Source organism: Hemibagrus wyckioides, linkage group LG05 (genome assembly GCF_019097595.1).
Source record: "Hemibagrus wyckioides isolate EC202008001 linkage group LG05, SWU_Hwy_1.0, whole genome shotgun sequence".
Lineage (NCBI taxonomy): Eukaryota > Metazoa > Chordata > Actinopteri > Siluriformes > Bagridae > Hemibagrus > Hemibagrus wyckioides.
In genome coordinates, this window is record NC_080714.1 from 5,055,867 (window position 1) to 5,068,867 (window position 13,001).

The 13,001-nt window shown below is 39.6% G+C and overlaps 2 protein-coding genes and 1 long non-coding RNA gene across 3 annotated transcripts in view; 2 read left to right on the plus strand and 1 right to left on the minus strand.

Annotated features, from left to right (window-relative positions):
* Nucleotides 1-233, minus strand: part of antxr1a (ANTXR cell adhesion molecule 1a) — a 39,643-nt gene extending 39,410 nt beyond the window's left edge. The window contains exon 1 of the mRNA XM_058389774.1: nucleotides 79-233. Coding sequence (XP_058245757.1) covers nucleotides 79-233 — 155 coding nt within the window. The remainder of the gene's footprint in view (nucleotides 1-78) is intronic.
* On the plus strand, nucleotides 179-9,364 carry LOC131353070 (uncharacterized). Its single transcript, XR_009204591.1, has 3 exons — nucleotides 179-317; nucleotides 9,002-9,102; nucleotides 9,187-9,364. It is a non-coding gene; the product is annotated as an uncharacterized LOC131353070 (long non-coding RNA).
* A 979-nt stretch (nucleotides 9,365-10,343) lies between these two features.
* On the plus strand, nucleotides 10,344-12,988 carry LOC131353504 (beta-microseminoprotein-like). The gene is made up of 4 exons (XM_058390588.1): nucleotides 10,344-10,546; nucleotides 10,726-10,816; nucleotides 11,077-11,194; nucleotides 12,751-12,988. Exons 1-4 carry the CDS (start codon nucleotides 10,352-10,354, stop codon nucleotides 12,857-12,859), a joined length of 513 nt encoding a protein of 170 aa, XP_058246571.1. The 5' UTR covers nucleotides 10,344-10,351; the 3' UTR covers nucleotides 12,860-12,988.
* The last annotated feature ends 13 nt before the right edge of the window (nucleotides 12,989-13,001 follow it).

Here is a 13,001-nt window from a genome sequence, read left to right on the forward strand (position 1 = left end):
TCATATCATCAGGATTCTGCATGGCTCTCCTCTAATCGACTCATTAACTCCGTTGCAGAGAAAACACAGACCACTTACTTATCCAGGACGAAGTAGAGGTCGAACCCTCCATAGCAGGACGGTGTCACTACTCCTTCATCTGGAGATAAACCCACGTTCCCCTCAGCAATCCACACCAGCAAGAAACACAGCAGCGCCACTATCCACCAGCTCTTCCACTTAGTCTGAGCCATGGTCTTGATGCAACACAACAAAAGAAAGGAAACCTCAAAGCATAAGTCCCAAACTGTCTGAGAATGATGTCTTCTTCACTGCAGGTACTCCACACACACACACACACACACACACACTGCAACCTGAGATCGGGTTAAACCATCCTGGGAAAAAGTTTTGCGTGGCTTGAAAGTTCCAGAAGCATTTAAGTAATGAATAAGAAAAAAATAAATAGATTAAAAAGCACAAAAACAAATCAACATATGATGCAGGAAGGTGGTCCAGGAATGTGAGCTGAGAAAACCGGTTAATTATTTAGATTTAATTATTTAAAAAAAGAAAAAAGAAAAAAATAACTTTTTGCATGCACAGATGCACAGAAATAAACATAGACATGTACTGGATGGAATCAAGCACCTCACTGACCCAGTTTCTCTATTCAGCATTACTAGAGAGAGAGAGAGAGAGAGAGAGAGAGAGAGGAAGAAGAGGAGGGAGGGGAGTGTGTGTGTATGATTGTTCATCACTGTCTTTCAGGGTTTAGCCCCACACTTTCCATCCTCTTTCCAAAACAGATAGAAAAAAACAGTTTGGCCATAAGAATGAAAATGTACAGGGAGTGTAGAGCTAGTGCCACCTAATGCCAGAAAGAAGCAATGACTCGGTGTGTTTTGTGTGTGTGTGTGTGTGTGTGTGTGTGTCATGAATCCGAGGAATTATCACCACCCACACAGGTCAAAACCCACTATCACAGTTTTCTATTTTCTGTAGCACAGGTTTTTAGACGGAGATCCAAATTAAATAAATAGAATAGTTTATCAGATCATTACTTCACACACACACACCCACACACACACACACACACAGATGTTTACATTTTAATATGTTCAAGTAGATATTTCAAAATTCACATAGTACTCATAGTACACATAGTAGTTTTTAAATGATGATGATTTATGAGGATGATTATGATTATATATATATATATATATGGCTTGGCTTAGCAAGAAGATTACTAAAGGTCTGGTCCATGTTGAAGGCATGCTTCCTGGTGGCGGAAGAGTCCAATGCGAGACAGATAGATACGATGACAGTAGAAACTGAACTCGGTACTGCCGCATCCCGATTTTTCCTCCATGTCCTCTTGTCCTCAAGACGATTCCTGCATGCACTTTCGAAGGAGGAGTCAGCTTGGTGGACAGTGTGACATCAGGCCTCTTGATACGAGGCTTGTACAGTCCAGTCGCAATGGTCAATACGACAGGCGTTGAAAGACGTCTTCAGAGAGTCTTTATATCTCTATCACGTTGGCCAGTGTTCAGCTTGCCGTGTAGCACAATTTTGGGTAGACAGTGGTCCTACATCCTGGATATATGTCTTCCTCAGTGCAACTGAATCTTCAATAACATGGCAATAACCTCCGCCTTTTTCAGAACTTCTGTGTTGGTGACAAAGTCCTTCCAGTGGATGTTAAGAATGGTACAAAGGCAGCATTGGTGGAAAAGTTCGAGGAGGCTCAAGTGATGCTGGTAGGACCCAGGACTCGGAGCCATAGAGGAGAGTGCTCAGTACAACGGCATTATACGCACTGATCTTCGTGCCTTTCTTCAGATGCCTGTTGTTCCATACTTGCTTATATAGACGTCCAAACGCACGGTTAGCCTTTGACAGCCTGTTGTCAATCTCTACATCAACCTTGGCATTTGAACTGATTAACCATCTTCAGTCTGATGGAGAACTTCAGTCTTCTTCAAGCTAATCTCTAGTCTGAAGATTTGAGCCGCTTCTGTGAAGCACGATGTCATACGCTGCAATGCCATATCTGTATGAGACACCAGGGCAGCATCGCAAATAGCAGTTCTCAAATGAGTTATTTCAATGTTTTAGTGTCGGCCGTAAGTCACCTAAGGTTGAACAGACTGCCATCGGTACGGTATCTTATGTAAATACCATCTTCATTGTCCAGATCGGCTGTGGCTTTTTGCAGCATCGTACTGAAGAAGATAGTAAACAGTGTTGGTGCGAGGATGCAACCTTGTTTCACAACATTGTGAATTGGGAAGGGCTCTGAGACATCATTGCCATGTCTGACCTGGCCATGTTGACCTTTGGAGGACATCCTAGACGCTTCATAATTAGCCACAGACTTCTTCTGCTTACTGTGTTGAACGCCTTGGTGAGGTCAACAAATGTCACACACAATCCCTTGTTCTGCTCTCTGCATTTCTCCTGCAGATGTCTGAGTATGAATACCATGTCGTTTGTGCTCCTGTTGGCTCTGAAGCCGCACTGGCTCTCTGGAAATATTCCCTCCGCGATGGTTGGCACAAGTCTATTCAGCAGTATCTTCGGATTTTTCCAGCAATTGACAGGAGAGTGATCCCTTGGTAGTTAGAACAGTCCAACTTTGTATAATTTCAGGATGACTGAATCGTGGAGGTCCTGTGGGAGTGGGCCCTGTTCCCAGCATTGGATAAGGAAGTCATGGAGCTTGGCATGCAATGCTGAGCCCCCTTGCTTCCAAACCTCTGGTGGGATTCCATCGACACCCGCTACCTTGCCGCTTTTCACCTGGCTGATTGCTTTCATGGTTTTGTTTAGGATGGGGCAGTTGTCAAGTTCTGCTTTTACCATCTGTTGTAGGATGTTTTGGATTGCTGACTCTTGGACCATGTGGTTGGCTGCAAAGAGAGTCTGGAAATGTTCTGACCACCAGTTCAGGATAGTAGTCGCCAATGTCCGCACAGACCTGAGCTCTTTCTGCAATTTTGGTCCACCACCCATTTTGAATCACTTGTAGCTGCCGCTGGAGGTTGCTGCAAGCATGACGAAACGTCGAAGACGAAACGTCTTCTTGGCCAACAGCTCTTGGATCTCCACGTTATTTTCATCAAACCAGTCCCTATGCTTCTTGGATGAGAACCCTAGGATCTCCTCAGAAGTCTGCAAGATGGTGCTTTTCAGATGTTTCCAAAGTGATTCGGGAGATGTGTCCATGATCTGAGAGCCTGGATTGGAGATTCGCTTGGAACTCAGCTTTCCTGTCGCTCACATCCAAATCGTGGCCTAAGAACAAAAGTCAGGGTAAAAAGATTCAGGGACTTGTGAGGGAACAAGCTAAATTATACCTGGATGAACTCTTGTTTGGGGAAACAGCAACTCGTCATCAGTTAGTACTGCCTAGGAGATATCATGAACTTGTGTTTAAGGAGTTACACCACAAAATGGGTTAACCTAAGGGCAGAAAGGGTGCTGAATTTGATCAGAGATTGGTTTAATTGACCAAAAATGCAAAGGGAAGTGGAACACTATGTCACACGTTTGTAGTTGCTTAAGAAGCAAACGTCCAAACAAGGTGACCCAAGCTCCTCTGACTATCACCACCACTTATCCATTTGAGCTGGTATCAATTGATTTCTTACATCTGGAAAAGCGTAAAGGAGTTTATGAATGTATTTTAGTTGTTTTGGACCACTTTGCTCGCTTCAACAGTGCCAAGACAGCTGTTCAAAAGGTTCATTTACTATACCCTAGGTCAGCCTAGCATGGTAGATAGGTAAAGCTGTTGAATTAAATCAAAGCAATAAGTTAAAGTTAAAATATTAAGAAGTTGAATTAAAACCAGAGTAAGACTGCACTCATAATTTTCAGCTTTAAAGATAAAGGGATAGCTATGACATTGGCTAGAAAAAAACATTTCCGAATTAGATTGTTTACTCAGTTAAAGGTTAGATTCCTTAAGTGAAAGTACAGATTCCTGTTGATGAACAGTGATGGTGGTAGAAGATCATGGTGCACAATGATGTCTGCTACAAACACACTGCATTAAAAAGGAGAAAGTATAGCACAAGTAGTAAAACTGTGGTATCACTGGCTCCTACCAAAAAGAAATAATATAACAGATGGACAACCCGTAATGTATTTTCAGAATGTCAAGACTACATTCTATTTTGTAGGGGAGACTGTGAGGAAATCTAGAAAACATATATTAGTAGATTAACTTAATTTTGAAGAAAAATCGGGAACCACCACAAATATTTATTTTTTCCGTAACTTATGTTCAGTTATTAATAATTATTGTTTAATTATTCAGTGCACGGATGTAAATTTTTAATAAACTTACAGCTATATGATGGGTGTTCAGTGAGTGGCAGTAGCCAGGTGGGGAAACCTAGGACAGACCCAGAAGAGAAAAGGAAAAGAAGAATAGTAAGCAGTCATGCATGGCAAGTTTTGAGGAGCTATTTGTATTTACATTGTATTGTATTGTGTTGTACGAAGACATAGCTGGATCTGTTCAGGATTGTGCATCATGTTTAAATAAGTAGTTGATCTTTGCCTGTCTGTACTGATAACATTCCACGTTTGCCCTTCCTTCTCACTCTGCTATTCAACGTAACTATTTTTTAATCATATTTAGTGTTTGAATAATTGAGGAATGAGAGTACAGTAATCCCCCTCTATATCGCTGTTCATATATTGCAGTATATCGCTGATTTTTATTTCGAACATAACAAATTTTTTTGCGGATTTTCCCAGTACATCGCGGTATCCGCAAACCTTAAAGTGAATTGTTTTTATGTCCAAATAAGGTAGTTTATTAATAAAAATATAATTATTAATTACAAAATATAAACAGTAATTGAAATGAAGTTAAATGTTAATAATATATCAAATACTGTACAGCGTATTTACTCAAGAGACAAAGAACATGTAGCGTTGTTTAGGAAAGCGTGGTACGGGGATGCTGAAAATCAAAATACAGTACGGCTAGAGGAACAAGTCTGGCCAATAAGAATGATCCATTCATTTAATCATGGTTGTGATTGGCTGCTGGCTATGAGTGCAGTTGGGGAAAGGGAAGCAGAATTCTCCAGTATCCCAGTTCTTCACGTGTCACTGTCCCGAGTGTTTCCTGTTGTTCTGTGTTCGATGTATTTTTATGTTTTTTCTGCAAGCCCTATTATGTCGCCCAAATGCTTTGCACCTTCTAAGGCTCCTGGCAAGGAACATACATACATACAGTATTCACTATAAATGTGACATTTCTATGAATTTACCCAAAATTAATCTCGCTTTATGCTTGCAGATGTTTCTGTGTGTGTTTAAAGAGTATGGGAGGGTAATTTATGGCTTAAACAATAAAAAAAAAAAAAAGCATTTGGGGGTGGCGTCCATGTATTGTGGCTTTTTCGATAAATGGGGGATTACCTTACCTAAAGTGATTAAGTAATAAGGTTTTCCCATCACTGTTATGATGTAAGACTAAACAAATCAGAATTTTTGGCGAAAATATACTCTGTCCAAATATTTTCCTGTGTGTTTCCTATACAGGGTTTTGGGGAACCTAGAGCGTCCATCCAGTAATTTTTAGAGACATTGTGGCCAAGTGGCCAGGGAGTACTCTTTACCAGTGAACCTTCTCAAAACCAGTTTCAATCATAAGTGTTTTGCTCAGAAAAACATGAGTCATTTATTATTCTGTCTAAAACTGATTGCAAGTCAAGCCACAGCCCAGGTTATCAAAGAATAAAGCTTTATTCATGAAAAAAGGCCCTATGCTAACAATGGCTTAGGTTTAATACATAATCAGACCTTCTTAAATAATCATGCTCTTATTAAATGTGTTCTAATTTCTCCATCCGTGAACCACCCATGTTTTTCTTCTTAAGCAAAGAATAAAGATAAGAGATTTGGCAATCTGAATTCAGTTGATGTCTTTGACTTGTGTGGATTTTAAACAACATACCAGCCTGTTCTTCTGTGTTAAGAGTAAAGCTATCTATCTATCTATCTATCTATCTATCTATCTATCTATCTATCTATCTATCTATCTATCTATCTATCTATCTATCTATCTATCTATCTGTCTATCTGTAACATCACCATTGGTGTCAGGCCAACAGAGGGAGCCCACGAGGAACATTTCTGGGGTTTCAGACATTCAAGCAGTGTCAGCACTACATTGCATTGTGAAGTATAGTTCTTAGCAACGTACAGAGCCTTTTCCTTGCTTGTTTACCTAGTGGATTATCATGTTTGACTTTTGCCTTGTGTTTTGTTTTTGTTTCTGACAATTCTTTGCCTGCCAACTTTCGATTGTATAAATAAACTCTGCTGTGTCAATAAAATCTGTTGTAGGGCACTCTAGGAGGGGGCACGGAAGACAAAGAACCAATGTATGCAAGTTTAATGGGAGTTTTCAAATTGTTCAACCAAAAAAACCACTTGCAAAGGAATAAGGTCTGGTCTTGGATGGAGAACTGTGGTGATCTCCTGGCCGCAAAAGCATGTCAGCTTCTGAAGCAACAGTGGAGGTGCAGGAGCAGTCTTCAGGAGCGTGGCAATGGCTCAGCTGCCAGAGGAAGCATTGATCAGCTGGCAGATTCTGTAATATAAAGGCAGAGTAAGAACAGCGCATTAGATCCATCCAAACCAATCCAACAAACCCAAAAAGGCATTTACCTGTTTCTTGGTGGTGGGTTAGGGGTACTCTCTGATGGCCTCATATGGCATTTGTGGGGGTTTGCCATAAGACCAGCCTTCTAGAGGGATCCCAGAACCTCTCTCTCGAGGACTATATATGGGCCCTGCCACTTCGCCAGGAATTTGCAGGCAACATTGGGGACGAGCAGCATCACCTGGTCACCAGGTTGACACTTGGGCTGGGCCGGGCTGGTCGGTTCTAGACCCTTTTCTGTGCTTGCTGGGTCACTTCCAGGTGTTCTTTTACGGAGCCCACATGGTCAATCTGTGCCTGCATGTCCTGGACAAAGTCAGTGACTGACTGGAACGAGGAAGGTTCTTCTTCATAAGACTCCAGGGCCACATCCAACAGTCCCTGAGGTCACCATCTGAACAGGAGCTTGAAGGGTGTAAACCTTCCTCATCTACCATCGTATACAGCATCCTCCTGAGGTTCTGATTGGACCGCTCTATGAGTTCATCAGTCTGAGGGTGGTAGATGGACTTTCTCAGAAGACCTGCAAAAGCTGTGTGCATACTGGGCTATGTGAAGCAATGTCACAGTTTTTCCAGGGTGTTTCGTGCCTCCAGATGACCTCCAGTAGGTGTGAGTGGCCCAGGTGCAAGAGTAGTGGGGTTCATTTGAGGGGCACCACCAGCAGTTCACAGGGCTTGGATGAAATGGGTTTGCCATTAATTTCCATGGTGAGCTGGGATGCTTTAGGGGCAGGGCCAGCCTTTGGCTTTGTTTGTTGGCTTTGTTTGGTGGTTCCCCAGCTTCCTCCTCTCCCCAGCCAGCTCTGGGTCCGACAGTCGTTGGGGATGGGGGCAGTGGGGATTGGCGTCCCGGCAGATCTCCAGGGTGGCCATGGCATACTCCAAGGCATTAAGGAACTACTTGGGGTTGGAGGGCCCTTTCAGCCACATGGCCTTCTGCTTCTCAGTGGGTAGGACCTGCAGAGACCGGTCCATTACCACCCTCTCAGTGACTTCCTGGGCACTGAGTTCATCAGGCTGGAGCCAGCGCCGGCCAATTCTAAGTAGTGCATCCATTTACAACCGGGGGTTTAGCATTAGGTCATACCTCCATTTGTGGAAGTTGGCTGGAGACCGGCCGCAGTGTGTGACGATTTCCTGCTTTAACAAGTCATAAACTTGTTAAATATGCCAACTGGGCATCCCTGCTGAGTAGAGGGGCCAGGGTGTCTGCCCAATCCCATTTTTGTCTGCACTATGTGTCCAAAAAAGCTTCCACATCATGTTTAACTGTCATCTTAGTGAGATGATGTTAATCGACATCTGAAGAGATGGTGGAGGTGCCATGGTGTGTTCTAGGAAGTGAAGTTTCAGGTGTATTCCTGTTCTTCTGTGGAATCACATGTTTTATTCCATGTTTCATTTTTTTTATTGCATTGTATGCTGAGTGGTTAGGACTACTATATCTGTGTTAAAGCTATTAAACTAACATTTGTCGAGGAATTAGTTGTCTCTGGAGAATTGCTTAATCTCTGTGCCAACGATTTTCTTCCTCTGCAATTTTTCAAATACAGATGTACACCTGAGTCTATTTAACATTTGGTTTGATAATATACATCGTTATGAAATAAAAAATGTGTATCCTGTTCAGGGCACAATGCCACTATGGAAGGTAAATACATTCTTTCTGCATGGACTGTCAAAAAAACAAAAAAGATGGGGGTCAAGTGCAATGCCAGTCATGTAGCTTACAATCAATGAACACTTTTAATGAGCACGACCCTTAAAATGAAAAATGGCTTTAAGTCACTTTACTGGTAGAAAGTTCCTCCTGGCCACTTAGCCACAATGTCTCAAAAAAGTACTGGATGGAATCTCCAGGTTCCCCAAAACCCTACATAGGAAACGTTACATAAAACGGTGATGGGAAAACTTTGTTACTTAACAATTTAAGATACAATCTACAATCTTTCATACCTCAATAATTCAAACACAATAAATATGATTAAAAATAGTTCACTTGAAAAGCAGATGCAGAAATTGTGTCCTTGTTGACCATTTAAAACAAATTATAAAGGATGGGTAAACATGTGGTTTGTTAGCAGTACAGGCAGGCAAAGATCAACTCCTTATTTAAACATGATAATTAGATGGACAAAATCATATTAACATGGGTGTCACAGCCCCTTTTCAGCTGTATGGTGTGTTTTGTCCTGTTGGCAGTCATTTTCGTGACCACCTCTGCTCAATGCCAGGATAAGCCTCAGGGTAAATAAACACATGGGGTTGTCATGCTGTGCTCATGTCTGTCCATATTGAATTTCCATAACATTTATCATTTTTTCAGGTTTTAGGGCTTGTATTGATGACACCAGTAAGAATATGTACGGAGTGGGAGAGACCTGGGTGAACAGCGCATGGCAAATAACCCTAACCCTACCCCAAAGGGTAAGTAAACACAACAGTGACAACACAAGCATAGGATGACCAGAGCCGGCGAAAATATATTTATACTGTTATATTTTTGTGCAGAAAACAAAACGCAGCTGGACGCTGCCAACGTGCATAGCAGCGCCACTGGATAATGAATCTGGAGATTTACAATGACAGATTTGAGCCACCATGTTGAACGATCGTGATTAATCAAATGATGGGACTCACTTCACACAATGTCATGAAATTATTCAATTAACAATAAAGCAATACTGAATTACGCAAAATGATTTTGTTTGATTTGTAAAAGAGTGGTTTGTGGTTCTACTTCACCCACTGGTAAAAAATAGTTCACTGGGCAACAAAGACTCAAAGAAACAAAGAAAAATGAAGGGAAAAGCACAAGATAAGACAGAAAGAAAATGACAATTTATTGACATTCTTGAGGAAAAAAAAGGGATATAAATATAAATAAAGAATGTATTTACCTTCCACAGTGGCCCTGAACAAGATACCATTTTTTAAAATTTCATAATAATGTCCCACTTCTATATAATGCTAAATAGACTCAGGTGTGTACATTCTGTATTTGAAGAATTACAAGGGAAATTTTTTGGCACATAGATTAACCAATTCTCCAGAGACAACTCATTTCCAGGACAAATGTTAGTTGAGCAGCTTTGCCAAATGTAACAGGGTTATAATAGTCCTAAAGACTAAGCACACGATGCAATCAAAAATTATGATAATATGAAGTACGGAATAAAACATGTGATCGAACCACCAACTGAGGGAAAAGCCAATCTCCAATCTATGTTCTGCTATCTCTTATTAAAACAATTTATTTAGGTTTTTCCTTTAGTCGGTCACCCTTCATTTGTATAAATATGACAAAAAATGATGATATATTCTTACCAAATGGAAATAATGATGATAACACAACCTTAAATCTTTAACGTAGATTCAATTACATATGTCACTGCATTACACTTGTACTATGACAACTAATACAGATTTATAGCGAAGTATCAAAATCTACTAAACCTTCAACAGAATCCAGTTTTCACTCAACATGAGTCATTTATTATTCTACCTAAAATTGATTGCAAGTCAAGCCACAGCCCAGTTTATCAACGATTAAAGTATTAGTCATGAAAAAAAGGCCCTATGCTAACAATGGCTTAGGTTTAATACATAATCAGACCTTCTGAAATAATCACGCTCTTATTAAATGTGTCCTAATTTCTCCATCCATGAACCACCCATGTTTTTCTTCTCATATCTCTCCACGTCAAATGAAATGACTTCTTTAAGGTGCTGGCAAGCAGAACTGATTGTTCACTATATCGCAGCTTTTATTTTCCCATTTCCTCTGCTTGTGCAGAGAATAAAGGTAAGAGATTTGGCAATCTGGATTCAGTCGATGTCTCGAGGTCTGAGGGAACTATCGTACAACATGGTAAGAATTTTTGCTTGTGTTGATTTTAAACAACTGTTCCTGTTCTTTTGTTTTGAGAGTAAAGCTGGTGTGAGATTAGGTTTACAGTGTAAATCTGTTGCAATTTCTATGTGTATGTGTGAATATTCTTGCCAGAAAAAGTACCTTGGTCAAGCGAGACTGTAATTTTATCTTTGCAGAAGGGTTTACTCTTGAGTTTGGTTGTGTTTCTGCTTCCTGTATTGATCAGGGGAGAGTTTCCAGACTGTGAAACAACATTTCTGGAACCAGGTAAAAAAATAAAAAATAAAAATAAATAAACAAACAAACAAACAAACAAACAAACAAATAAACAAATAAATTTAAAAAGTATAAATAAAAATAAAATAAAATAAAATAAAATAAAATAAAATAAAATAAAATAAAATAAAATAAAATAAAATAAAATAAACCATTCCTTCATTCCATAAATCAGATCTTCACCTTAAACTTTACTTTCTATTTTGAACATATAACAAATAATATTTTTTAGTGAATAAATGTCTTTCTAGGTCAAACATACTGCACTGATAACACCGATGGAAAACAGCATGAGATGGATTCCACTTGGACAAACTCTCAGTGCTACAAATGCCACTGCTCGGCCACTGGCATGACCTGCTGTGACACGTAAGGAAACCACTTCTCGTTTTTTGTCTTCACTAATATAGCACTTCAGATTTATTTCTCTGCATTTAAAAAAATGAAGCGAGAAGAGTGATTAAAAGAGCATTAAGTGCTGATTCTAGAGGAAAAAATTGGATTTGGAAAAGTACTGCTAATATTAAATATACCACACTGATATCAAAGCTCTTGAATCCTCCGTTTTGATTGGTCAGAAGGTGTGGATGTATTTTCGATAACAGAAGCTGCGACTGTAGTTCCACAGCTTGTTCACATGGACTTGTATGACAGAAAGTCCACATGATTTTAGCCTAATAATAAGACCATGTGTAGTTTAAATTTACATTTCTGGCATTTGGGAGATGTCCTTTTTCAGAGTGATGTACACAAGTGCTTTGTCTCTATCAATGAATACATTAACACTGGTTCAATAGGTGACAGACTTAGGATACCATCCTCCTCATACATAAAATAAGAGAGAGCTAGTTTAAGTGTTTCAGGGAGAGATAGGTCTTCATTCGTCATTTGAAGACAGCCAGTGACTCAGCTGTTCAGACATCTAGGGGAAGTTCATTCCACCACCTCGGTGCCAGAACAGAGAAGAGTCTAGATATATACCTAGATGGTGGGACCAGTCGAGCAAGGCAGGTTGTAAATAAAGGCTTGGTAGCATCAGAAGACAGGGGAAACTGAACATTTGCTAAACAACATGGCTGCAATGGAACAGTTAATACAGGGATGTATAATTGTTTACATGGTGAAAATTTATACAATATGTGGACCGGTTTATTTAACATTCATGGAAGGAGCATTAGCACTTTTATACCTGGAAAAGTCTAGACCAGGTGGTTCCATATTTGTACTCCTTTTTTATTATTATTTTTTAAATTAAATTTGTTTTTTATCCTTCATTCTTTATTTTTTTTGTTTTTACACCATAAGGAGAGACATTTAATTTTCTTGTACTCTGTGTAATAACAATAAAGAATCTATCTATCTATCTATCTATCTATCTATCTATCTATCTATCTATCTATCTGTCTATCTGTCTGTCTGTCTGTCTGTCTGTCTAAAAAATAGCATTTTCTGGTTTCTCTGTAAAATGACAAGATGCATTTTTTTCTCTTGAATAAAACATAATTTGAGACGGAATTACGAGACAGAAACTTTTTGCATGGATATTCCACACAAAAAAAAAACAGTCTTTAATGAATAAAAATATATTTAGTTAGTATAAAAGATATATTTTGGTATAAATCATTTTAGTGTAAATCATTTTGGGTGGCATTACACCATCACTGGTAATTGAAAACACATTTCCAAGTGTATTTAAACGGGTTTTATAAACGCAGAAACCAATGAAATGAATGTACACTGAATTTGATGTCAATTTATATTAAGAAACGGTACTGGATTCATACATATCTTCGAACTGGTCATTTTTCACACTCATCATGTTTCTTAGACGTTTAAACAACCTTCTTTCAAAAATACAAGAGTTTCAGGAGTTTAGCACTACATACAGTTCCCTCTGACACGATGAAACGGATGTCTGCTTACAGGATTGTGCCACCGAACAACCCGAATCCTCAGCTCTGCACTGTGGAGTTCGACTACGAGACGTGCCAGGCTACAGTTGTCAGCAGAGATGATCCTTCATTACCGTGCTAACACCAGAGTGTGACTCCAACAAGGATATTAGAGACGATGGGAGATGGGATTGTATCACGATCGTTAAATACAGAAAACACCAGAATGCATTTGATAAACAAAAGTGATCAAAATTGCATCCAGAATATTACAAAGCAAATAA

What these genes read in the sequence shown, in the direction of transcription:
- LOC131353504 (XM_058390588.1), top strand. Translation starts at nt 10,352, where the DNA reads ATGTTTTTCTTCTCATATCTCTCCACGTCAAATGAAATGACTTCTTTA. An exon ending in GGGAACTATCGTACAACATG is followed by an intron (nt 10,547 to 10,725) that starts GTAAGAATTTTT and finishes TTATCTTTGCAG; the next exon opens with AAGGGTTTACTCTTGAGTTT. An exon ending in GGCATGACCTGCTGTGACAC is followed by an intron (nt 11,195 to 12,750) that starts GTAAGGAAACCA and finishes GTCTGCTTACAG; the next exon opens with GATTGTGCCACCGAACAACC.